Raw genomic sequence first — 12,473 nt, forward strand, 5'->3', positions numbered from 1 at the left:
TTTAGTCTGTTCTTCATCGAGCCTTCTTATTTCCATTCCTCTAAATTTTCTTTCTAATAGTCTATTTTGTTTCCCTTTATCGTTGAACTTGCACAGTTGCTTATTTTAGTGATTAGGAGGGTGTGTTTGTACAAATAAAAGACCACACCCACAACTAAACATCTTTTCTTAATTACACACTTGCTCCTCTGTGTAGCGAAGCACTACTGGCTGAGAAAGTATGTTAATAACAACTGTCAACTAAAATTGTGTTGTTCTAAAAGTCATTCAAAAAGTTTCATCTAATTAACTCTTAAGGCTCACCTCCACCTAGTTCATTCTCAGATCCATATAGATTATCAGTGTTTTTCCATTAAAAAGAAATGCCCCAGCCAACATTTTCTCTTTATCTTCTTTCCTCTCCTTGTCTTTGAACTGAATCTTTGTTGTTTATGAGACTTCTGTTGTTGTAACCAAACTTGCCTCAGCAACTCGGGCTGTCCAGTGGGACAAGCATTCCATTTCCGCACTTTTAACAAGTTGCTACGATATGTTTAAAGGAGGTACGGGTGGAAGAGATGAGAAAGGGTGATGGCATGGCAGGGGTGGCTTCTGGGCTCTTTCTCCTCCAGCACTCTCTCAGAGATAATGGGGCAGCTGATAGCAGCCTTGGAGACTTGTGTGGCTCCAAGCAGAGATATGGAACGATAACGTCTGCAGCAGCAGCCCGCTGCTGCTGTTCTTTGTGTCTTTCTATCTAACGTTTGACTGTGGACACACGGATGTGCCAGTGTCCTTTTGCAAGTTCTGCGTGTCTGTTTTTGCAAGGGCCGTACACATACTATGCTGTGCATTATGTGTGTGTAGCTGCTGCTCATTAAAACTGTAAGCCTACACCACCCTGCCTACCATCACACCACACAATCTCTATGTGCACAAGAAAAGTCAGTTTTGATATAATGTTCCCCTGCTGCACCGAGGTTTCACCTTTGTGCCCCTGCTGCTGTACATCACGTTTTTAATACTACTACTGAAATTATGAACTTTGCACACATACATTCTTGTGAGATAAAACTTTTCTATAATTTGCTGCACTGTATTCATCGTTTCCTTCAGAGGGCCATGATGACTGTCAACGCCTAATATTAGATACAGTAAAAGCTACACAACAAACTGACGAATAACTAGCTTTGAAATCAGAGACTAGTAAAAACTGATCAAATATTTTAAAAAGATGAATGGTAATAGAAATTGCTAGCAATATCTGTAGTTTTTAAAAGTGAAGACAATTTGCAATTTTAGTATTGACACATGAAGATGACCCACAATTTGTCTTCGCGGGCCTCATAAAATTATGTGACGGGTCGTATGTGGCCCCCGGGCCTTGAGTTTGACACCTATGGCGTATTGGTTTACAATATATGTTGCTATCAGGTTATCAAAAAAAAAGCAAAATTAATTTGGACTGTCACCATCTTTTATGCTAACAAATTTGATATACATATATGCACAAAAATAATGCGGAGACCTTCGATTATTTCCCCGTAGTACAAAACGTATCCTTACTGTTTTTGTTAGTGTACCGCATCCAATTCTAAAGCTTTGCTCAATGACTTTCATTCCAATGTGTGCATTTCTTTCTTGCCACATTGATGAATGGTAAAAGGCCAAGCATTTCTCCGTGCTTTAAACGAATAATCTTTTCGTGTAACAATCATTTCTTGACAGCTCAAATGAGAAAATGATTAATAGGTCTTGCAATTAACATAATGAGGTATCAGTCCGGACAGGTAGAAAAAATACTTAATCAAGCCAAGCTATATTTATCTTATGCACCTGTTCTACTCATTTTAGCACATAGATTGCGGTCTTTGTGGCCACACGCTGATTACTTTTGATCAGCTATATGATTGGCTATCATTTTTCTCTCACTCTTGCTCTCTCTCTCTTGCTCTCTCGCCATCCTCCCTTCCTTCCTCCCTCCCTCCCTCTTCCTCTCCCATTAGTGCACTGTAAGGACATCATGTTGAACCAAGACTTAGCATGCATATGGAGCAATTCAATAAATAAATAAACAAACAAACCAAACAATAGGCTTATCTTTAAAAATCTCTTAAGCTGCACCACTTGATTTCATGGAAAAGTCATTTTAACACGCACGCACACACACACACACGTGCCACCGTGACATGTACAGCTCATTGTTTCACAAAGTCGAGTATACCACTTAGAGTATTTTCCTTTCCGGTATCATGTGACTCGTTAGTGTTACAAGGTCTCAGGTCTGAATGGGGAGTAGATGTGTTAAAGATGGTGTTATCGCTCTTACACCCTTTCGTAGTGGTCGCTAGAAATTCAATATGGCACCTCAACTCTCTGAAGGTCTGAAGAAAAGAATTGTTGCTGTACATAAAAATGGCCTATTGTATAAGGAGCTTGCCAACACCTATAACTGTGCTCCAGCGGTATGAGATCTGCAATCTTTTTTTATTCTTTCTCATTTAAAAAAAAAAAAAACCAAAATACAATTCAAAGTTTACTTGTAATTATCTTTACGACATGGAGACCAAGGTTGGCGATGAAATTAAAAATATAATGGCAATATAATTTGTTCGAGTGGATTTGCCATAGTGATATGATATACCAGCCAGTCAAAATGATCACTATTTTACATCCTGCAAGTGATGGCCAAACAAAATCAGATCTAAAATCAAATCGAAAAGCACAATTATTCTTGTTTCCTCACATTTTATTTGCTGCTTTTTACTTAGAACAAACGTTCGCGCATTTTGAATTAGCATTTTATTTCATGAAACCTTGACAGTGATTCGCATTACAAAGATTTATGAGAATGTGATTACACATTGACAACAATAGCACCACTGACTGATGCTGCAATGACAAAAAGTGCAGGAAAAAGTCTCCTGAGAAAGATTGCTCAGAGCCCAAAAGTAGAGTTGGAGGAAGGAACAACAAGATGAGCGAAAGGTGAGAAGGAGATGTGTGGGAGGAGGAGGAGTGAGAGAGTCAAAAAATACAGTAAATGCATTTCACCTGCTGCAGCTGTTTGTATATTTGCGTCAGACCTCGCTGCGCTTTGATAGATTTTAGCACATTTGTCTGTATTGATTGCAGTCTTGGCAAGCACAAGAACAAATCAATTAAGCCCGGTGACTGATACCGTGTCTAAACTTTTGCCCTTTCTCAACAGCAACAAACAGTAATTAAAAGCCGACTGTAGCACATGATGTGACAGTAATGACCATAATTGATCGTCGTCAAGGTTCACATGCCAGATAATGTTGTTGTTTATCTGGATAATTATTTGTGTTTATTCATAAGCTCAGGAAATCCTCCGCCCCTCCTCAAACGAGCCTTTGCCAAGCATACCCTGAGCCCAACACAAACTGGCATCTGTGATATTGAAAAGTGGCCATCTGTCCAATCAGAAAATCAAGTCAATAAAAGGAGTCGTTTTGGGAGGGGTGGGGGACTCGCACAACGACTGAGACCAGATCTAGAAAACATTAGCATGTAAATTAATTGTTGACTGTGTGTCAAAGCCAACAGACTAATAATGGCTGCCAACTAGATGACAACAGTCTCATAATCGATGCCTTGATATCTATATGGAAACATATGGAGGGATCAGACTCACAGCTTGTGCCGTTTCATTTGGATCCAATTTCTTTCTCACTTCTTTTCTATTGCGCCTCATCCCGTGTGAATGTATTAGAAAATATGAATGAGAAATTTGATGTGAATTAACACAGCGACAACAAAGACATATCACTTGCTGTTAAATTTTGTCAAACTGTATCGTTTGAATTTATTATTGAATTAGCAAGACTAACATTGTCTTAATAGTAGACATAAAAGTGAATCAGAGATCAAAATGAGCTGTTTTAAAAAAAGAGTTGGAGTCTGTCTTCAGAAGTAATGGAGAACAGAATACTCGATTTACAACATACAGTCTGAGATTTCCATTTTTTAAGCAATTCAGAAGTTGACTAAGTGTGTTTTAAATTGTTGTCCTGCTACAGAACACAAGTACGCTTCTATTTGTGACGGCCAAATATTTCCCCAGGCGTTTCTGTTGGAGAACAATTTGTGATTCCATCAATCACGGCAAGTCATCCAGGTCCTGAAGAAGAAAAGCAACCCCAGACTGCTACACCACCACCGCCATGTTTTACTGTTGCTATGATGGATACTTTCTCAGGGCACTGTATGCCTTAACTTATAACATTTGATATTGTCTATGTCAAAAGACATTTGTTCAACAGGGAGATTGAAATATTGCAGAGCCCTGAAAATGAAGTTTTCCCATTTAGGTAATGCAGTTATTCAAGGCCTGCATTTGTCATCCCCGACTCTAATGTCTGTTTGGTTTGATGTACTTTCCCCTCAGGCAGTCACTGAAATACTTATACTGATATAATTCTTCCCCCTCAAGAGACAATTTTGTCTCAGGGAATCTATCTGTATGTCCTGTTTTTCCCTCTAACAAAACACGTTTTCAGTGAAAAATGAAATTTTCTACAAAGTAGCATTACTTAAAAAAATATATAAATAAATTAAATAAAAACACAATTTGATTACTATTGTTAATATAAGAATTTGTTCTTTGATGTGTTGATACTTTTGGGGGTGTTTGTACTAAAATGTCAAATGTTTAATTAAAGTCATTTCATGGAGGATTATTTTAATCTTATTTTCTATGTAGCTCAGGGATGGGAAAACTAAATGTTGGAGGAGGCCACAATTTTTCATTAGCTCTACTTGAGGGTGGACAACCACGCATTTCCTAACAAAACTGCCATTTTTATTGGGACAAAATATGTGCTATGTATTTTTTTTTAACCAATCTATAGAGGACTTCATGGATTTTATTTTTCCAATACATGAAGAAAAAATCCACAGGTCAATGACAAGACAAAAAACACATCCTGTGACTCCCCCGCCCCATGTGCAAAGGTCTCTTGCGTAACAACTCACATTCAAAGATAGCACAATACTGTTCAACTGCAAAAACAAGTGCAAGATCTCTTTTTGTGCATGTTTTTTCAAAAATCAACTCAATCAAAGATTGTGTGCATGTTTGTCCAGCATGTCATTCGATATCTCCAAAGGACTCATTCACTCACCTGTGTGAAGGCGAGTCCATCACAATGATCACTTGTCCAGTTCAGCAACCATTTGTAACATTATTGAGTGATAATAATATCCATGGTTATGGAGGACACAAGTTTACTAAATCATTCTATTTAACTGAACTATCAACATTGTGAGGGAAAAGAAAATCCCCATGGTTTGGGTACTTTTGAGATAGGTGTTGCAGAGGCCATGACATGCTCTTCTTCACAATTACAGCCTTGGCATTGCAGATGCTGCTGAGCGATACCTGCCATCCTATGGTTAACACTGGTATTACATTTTCCAACAGTAAACTTTTTTTTTTCCAAAAATTAATCGAGGGTCTCTCTGAGTGTGGGCAAGGGCCGCATGTGGCCCGCAGGCTGCTTGTTGCCCACCCCTAAGGTAGATTTTTCCCCTTTCATTTCAGAGACATAACTGTCACGCCATTGTGTCTTTGGGAGCAAAACATTGTAAATGCAGCCTCATTAATTAGGCTCATTAGGTGAACAAAAACCTGTTGGATTGGAGGCAGTTGGAGCGCTTCCGCCCTGATGGAGCAGCGGTATTTAGCGCACCATATTGGCTGTCTGATGGTTGCACCTCAGGGTCATGTTCTGTGACATGGCTGTTGGCCACCCCCTTCGAACACACACACACATACACACACACGCCTATGCACATCCCAATCCTTCAATCTTTCAGGGCCTTGGCAGACTTCTGGTTTCCCTTCTCTAATCTCTGTGTTCTCCAGGGGCATGCAGCCATTCTCGCTGCTATTTAGAGAAGCTTGGCATTTGTCTCATTTCTGTTATTCATCGCCCGTCTCCTGGGAGCCTCAGTTGGCACTGGCGATACCAAATTTTCTCTCCTTCTTCCAAGTCTTCCCCCGTTCCCTCCTTACATGCTCTCACAATGTTGTTCTCAATGTGAATGCGGGGCTTCCTTTGTCAAGCATCGTCTTCCGCTATAAACGTTCATTGATTCTTCTTATTTAACTCCCACGTGTGAAAACACGAAATGTCAAAACATCAACGTAAACACAACCCAAATGGAAATATAACTGTTCATCAATTACCATGAGTAATGTGAATTTGAAAAATAGAATTGGAATTAATGAGATATCATTAAAAACCCAAGGGCGGCATATTTAATCAAAATGTTTCGGTGGATCAAGTAATCATTTATTTGGAGGAAAAACATTTTGTTCTTTATAACGTGCCATAAGGACATGCAGATGTAAAGTCTTTTCTTCAGTTTGAGCATTGCAGGCAAATGAGTGCAACTCACACTTTATGAGTACACGGCTGTTTGCGGCAGGCATTTTAAGCTAATAGCTGCTTTAAATAGCTGCAATTAGTGAGAAGCATGAGATATTTAATCACTCTAGACCAATTAGACTGTAATCAAGTAGTGTCCAAGAGTGAGCACGTTTTTGTCCTCCACCGTTCAGCTGCAAGCGGTCGCCATATATTTCTGCAAACGCCGCGAAGAGCAGTGATTAACACGCAGGGATATAGGCCCCCGCGGAACGCCATAATGTGGAGTTAAATCAGCGAGAGAAGGAGGTGAGACAGCACAGCTAAACCTGTTATTGCCGTTTAACATATGCCGAAGGTTAATTCAAAGCAGCAACAATTGCAAGCTTCCTCGTTTTATGGATTTGTGTCAGTGTGTGTTGTGCAGACTTGAGTAATTAAAATCCTGTGTTGGAATCACAGTCGACCCTGAAGAAGATGAAATGAATTCCAAAATCTAGTTCTTAGATTCCATCTTAGTGTTTACTGTTATTCTGAATTACAATTTGTACACACAAATATGAGGCCTACATGAGTGTAGGCCGTTTATGCCATTGATGGCAATAAACGGGCTGATAAGGTGCATACTATTGAAATAAAAAAAAAAACGTAATTTTCCTGTTCAAATACCAGGTTTTATGATACAAAAGATTTCGAAACTCTTTTATCTTTTAAAACAATGGAAGTAAAAACAGACTACTGAAATAATGTGGTTGCACAAACTACAATTTGCCTGTGTTCATTATTAACCAATCACATCTGGGAGATTTTTGTATGGTTCGATAAAACCGAGGCTGCACTTTTTGACCATCATTTTGAAAAGGAAAAATCATCGAAAAAGTGGAAAAAGTTTGTTTTTGTTTTTTTACATGTGTGCAGAAGTCTCATCAGTATTATATGCTGTATAGTTATGAAACTACAAATATTAAAAAGCTAGTTAGCATTATTTTCTTTGTACTAGCAGAATTGTGATTGTAGTGATATCAAATTTCAAAGTATCTTAAAAATATTTTACTGGTGTACATGGAGAAATGTGTTTACATATGTATCTAAAATCAAGAGATTACAAACACATTAGAGTCACGTATAAATTGTGAATCTTTGATATTAAAGATACCTTTTAGTAAAGCCAAGAATGCAAATAAACTTTACATGGTGCCGATTGATGATAAGCACGCATCACCTAACTGATTTTCATTTCATATGCGCTAACAGATGCTATCGTTTAAAATCCCTTTAATGCTGAGAACATCTTGGATGATTGTGCATATAATTAATCAAAGCCGGTGTATGTGTAAAATAGCGTGAAACAGAAGCTTTTCAATTAGATTCGTTAAATGTGTTGTGAGGGTTAATCTTTGTTCCAGCTCGTCCTCTCCTTGAAAAAAAAACATTCATGGTAGTCGTAGGTGAATCGCATCACGAGGAACTCAAGTTCGAATCTAAGCATGCACACTTGGGGGTTACATATGACAGCTATGTTTGTGAAGGACGTGCCAAGGACAAATAGATAACCCACACTCAGCAAGATTTGGCGGACAAGTACACAAGGGTCAGTTTATAGACATAAATAAAATAAATAAAGCTATGTGAGATACGGACGGAATATATAATCCCACATTTACCACCATTGCTAAATGAATGACCAGGATGATGGTGAAGCCGAGCTCAGTTCATTTTCAGACAAGAGAAACTTAATTACTGGAGCATTTTGTGTGCGGTGCGGTGCATAAAATGTGTACCTATCTACCGATATCTCCTTGTCTCCTCCATCTGTGTTCCTTTTTGGTTGTTTCTTTCAACTAATACAATTTGTTAAAAGTGCCACCAATTTGTACAGCATCGTTTCTACTTTTTTATATGCGGTGCGGCATAAATTTGTACTTTCCAAACAGAAGTATCATTGAGTAAATTATAGAACGCTCCGGATACACACGAGGCTTGAATGGATTGTTTACCGGTGACACCCTGTACACTATCATTATTCCGTGCAAAAGCGGTTTGAGTGTCTTCATTTCAGCTCACTGAGCATTTTCATTTATTTCAATCTTTAACAATTACAGGTGTTATTTTCACAGATGTTGAGTAGGTTATAGGTCTACCCATGTTAACTGTTTGACAGTCACTCGAGTAAATTAAATGATGACTCAGCATAACCATGACCGTAAGTGACCATTTCCATGTTTTGATAAATATTCTGAAAATAAAGCGTATGTCATACTTTTTAAATTTTAAAACATTTCTAACGCTGCACACAAACTATTATTTTATTTAAATGGTGACTTTTTTTTTTTTTTCTCAGAAATGTCAAAAGAAATTAAAACTGTGTTAAATGTCTTCTTTCTGAAAGAATTTGTCCAGGTTGCTGTATTTCTGCTAGATAACTGCTCTCTGAGATCAAATTACAATTTTCATCCAAATGTTTTCCCTCTTGCATTAGTGTTTTGGCACATTCCCTGTTTGGCTCATTATTTCACTTGCCTGCGCCAGCACTGCAAATATTATACCTCTGGAGACAAATAATGAGACGACGCAGTTCTTCCTGGAAACTTTAATTGTTTTGACAACTCCTCGCAAGCCAGTGAAGGTCAATTCCAACAGAGCAGCTGACAGTCATGTACATGTGCCCTCCCACACTGGCAGCAGGGTGGTGAGGTAAAGTCGGTGTTTGAAAAAACATCCTTCCGTATTTTAATTGAACCATATGGCTGCTGAAATGTGTTAATAATCGCAGAAAAACATGCAAATCACAATTAATTGTTGTCCGTGTAATTCATGGTTGCACTGTCCTAACCAAATGAAAAATTATTTTTATAGCATCCTTCGGTATAATTACATTTTTAGAAACGCCATTGTACTGTACACTGGTAGAAGTGCTGTATGTTGTGATATTTCTTAAAATTTGTTTTCATAAGAGTGCATTGTAAAATAATGAAGTCTGTCCTTTTTTTTTTTCATAAACAACAACAATTACAACAACCTAACATTTAAAATAGCTGAGCGACATTCCTGCCCAGAATGGTTCAAGTGAGTATAAAAACAACAAGGGAAAGCTGAGCAAATAAAAGCACTTATCTACACAGGGAGGCCTGCTTCGGTGCACATTTGACATCTCTGCACTGAGCATGACATGCTACATATTAAACTAATCCAAAACATTGCAAAGATTTCATCATGTGAGGACAAATACAAATTCATTCACTAAAGACTTCAAAGTGAAAACACAATATTTACAAAACAACCAACCAAACTTTTAATAAAAATATCTTATAATTACAATAGTCTATTTGAATCATATATGTATTCCTTTCACATACTTTTGTCATAGAACATTTGTTTCTCTTCATGTACAATCGTAATTGTTTTTTTTCATTCAAATTGAATCGTTTGTCTTTCTAATGTCAATTAAGATATGATGACAGGAATGGCATTCCTGCTCAACACATTCCATCTATTTTAAACAATAGATGTCCAAAATATACACAGCAGTTTTGCAGTTCAGTAAAGCTTTAAACTCACTTTTTCTTGAAACACAATTCACAATGTAATATTTGTTTATGACTGGGGTTTCAAAAAAAAGAAGTCTAAAAATGTTGACACTGTTAATTTAAATTTTATAAAATAAACATGGGAGGGGGGGGGATACGGTTGGCTTGGGACAAACACACTTTTATGCTCATTCCATGCTCTATATGGAACTAAAACAGTCATTATATTTAAGATTAGTTCCTTACAATAGTTTCCAAATTCCCTCGAGATTGTGCGTCCAGTTGGCTGTGAGTCCCTGGAGAAGCTTTGCTGGCTTTGGAGCGGTTCTGTGCAGCCTGCACACCTGTGGAGGGCATGAATAGAGGTGGGGGGAGTGAGCTTCAGAGCTCCAGACTGACTGGCGCCACCAACAAAACAGAGGCCATGCTTGATCAACAACCCAAAACAAACCAGGTCAAACATCCACCCGCTTCGCCGGGCTACTGGCCGGGCGACTGGCTGACCTCCGAGAGGCCGGTACACTTGAAATCCACCAAATAGATGGTGCAAAGGCCGATTTTACACACAAGGACTGAGAGTCGGTGTCAAAGAGAGGCCAACATAATGTTTGAACCCTGGCTTCTTCTATGATTGCTACACCGGTGACCGTTATTGCACAAAGCACAGCTGCCTCTGTTCATGTTCCTCAATTCTTTTCCTTGCTGCATTTACAACATGATATTGTGTTTATTTCATTGAGAATGCTTCAATGACCGATGTAGTGTTTTAATTAAATTCTGATTAAAAGCAGATGAATGTATAGAAATAAAAATAATTGTAATAATTAAAATATAACAAGCAGTATAATAAAAACAGTAATACTTACCATAGCAATATGCTTCAGCGGCATAAAATTGAGTCCTCGGGCTTTTTGACAATTGATGTCCTCTAAAGACAAAAAAAGAAATAAAATGACCTGTCAGACAGTAAATGTAATGGTTACGCTTGATAAAAGGGCAAAGCAGCACCAAATGGCCTGAAATAATACATTAGATGGAAAAATCGCAGCCACAATAAATTATTTTATGGCCTATTGAATAACAAATTGCCCTTTTTGTGCGCAGTGGAGTGGACTGCAGCCTGAGGTACTTCACCAGCCGTGGGTTGAGGTGGGCCTCTGACACACACACTATTCATTATCATGCAAATCATAAAGCCTGCAATCAAGTGCGCAATCTAAGAAACACCAAATGCGCTTTTCCTACACCAGAAGCACGTGTACGATTATTCTATATCGCACATCATTTCACTTCCATTGACGGGACAATGACAAATAGCGGCGATGACGCGCTTTGTCTGCATACAGCCGGGAAAAAGATTCTCCGAGAGAAGCGGACACTAGTAAACAATTGGTACCTGGTGGTAGTCAACGTTAAGCACTGTAAGCGGTGTTCGGCTGGGGTTGGACGCCAGAGGAACGCACGTTCCGGTCCGCTGAGGCGCCTGTTTGTGGAGAGAAGGGTGCGTCTCCAGGGCCAATTGCAGGTCCAGAATGTAGTCAATGACGTGCTGGAGGATCTCCACTTTGCTGACTTTCTTATCCTGGGGAATGGTGGGCACCAGTCGCTTCAGTCGGCTGTAGCAGTCGTTCATGTCGTACTGCAAACAGTGGCGGTCCTCCTCTTCCATCCTGGACCGAGCGGCGTTCAGGCTCTGCTTGGTCAGATAGTGGAGGGAGTGCTGCCGACTGCTGCTGCTGCTGTTGCTGGAGGAGGAGGAGGAGGAGGAGGAGGAGGAAGAGTAAGACGAAGAGTCCTGGGGGTACGCAGGGGGAACAGCCTTCATCGCAGACAACGAGAAAAATCAACAATTAGGAGCAGGAGATGCAAATTAAACTGCTTCAAATGTGAAGATTATTATATATATATTTTTTTTTTTAAAGACGCGCTTCAGTTAATATCCCGTGAGGCCACAGTCGCTCCTACTCGATCTGACTGAGAGCACACAAGGAGCAGACTGTGCACATTTATAGAGAGGAGAAAGGAGGGGAGGCGCCAAGCCAGCAGTCACACATGAGGGGGAGAAGCTGGTCAGTCACCGCCCGGCATGCAAGCAGGCAGGCAGGCAGCCCGCTGCCCACCGACCGATCACAACTGGGGGGTGCAGAGGGGGTGAAGGCGTGTCTCGCTTCTCAGTGTGCTGATAGTTGTGCATTTCAAACATTTAACTGTCAAATCCTATTTGATCCAAGCAGAGAAAATAGCTCGACTATCTTCACACTTAGCCATTCTACAGGTTTGATGCGAGAATTATTTGATGCACGTTTCTCAATAAATAAATAAATAAATAAATAAATAAATAAGACCATATGTGCCAATCAGATTGTCATAAAGAACATTAGCACAATGCACCCGTGGTAACTTGAAATTAATGTCAGCAATGTAGTTTGCGATGCACAAGCAGCCAGTGGCCAAAAACTGCCAATACTGGTTATTGAGCCTTTGTTTGTGTTTACCTCTATCATATCATATATCAGATCATTTGAGGGATCCTCAAATTTTCTGTGAATGCACAAGACAGTACTTGTCATAT

General features: G+C 39.2%; 1 protein-coding gene across 1 annotated transcript; it reads right to left on the minus strand.

The window, feature by feature from the left end:
* Positions 1-8,949: 8,949 nt before the first annotated feature.
* On the minus strand, positions 8,950-11,898 carry id4 (inhibitor of DNA binding 4). Its single transcript, XM_037273958.1, has 3 exons — positions 11,298-11,898; positions 10,768-10,829; positions 8,950-10,245 (listed from the first exon to the last, which is right to left on the minus strand). The coding sequence occupies exons 1-2, from the start codon at positions 11,724-11,726 to the stop codon at positions 10,782-10,784; spliced, it is 477 nt and encodes a 158-aa protein (XP_037129853.1). The 5' UTR covers positions 11,727-11,898; the 3' UTR covers positions 8,950-10,245; positions 10,768-10,781.
* Between the last annotated feature and the right edge of the window lie 575 nt (positions 11,899-12,473).

The sequence above is a fragment of the Syngnathus acus genome, chromosome 16, assembly GCF_901709675.1.
Source record: "Syngnathus acus chromosome 16, fSynAcu1.2, whole genome shotgun sequence".
Taxonomy (NCBI): domain Eukaryota; kingdom Metazoa; phylum Chordata; class Actinopteri; order Syngnathiformes; family Syngnathidae; genus Syngnathus; species Syngnathus acus.

Excerpts from the sequence above, each read along its gene's own strand:
- id4 (XM_037273958.1), bottom strand. The coding sequence starts at position 11,726 with ATGAAGGCTGTTCCCCCTGCGTACCCCCAGGACTCTTCGTCTTACTCT. Across the intron at positions 10,830-11,297 it reads TTAACGTTGACTACCACCAG|AGGACATCAATTGTCAAAAA; the intron begins GTACCAATTGTT and ends TTTTGTCTTTAG.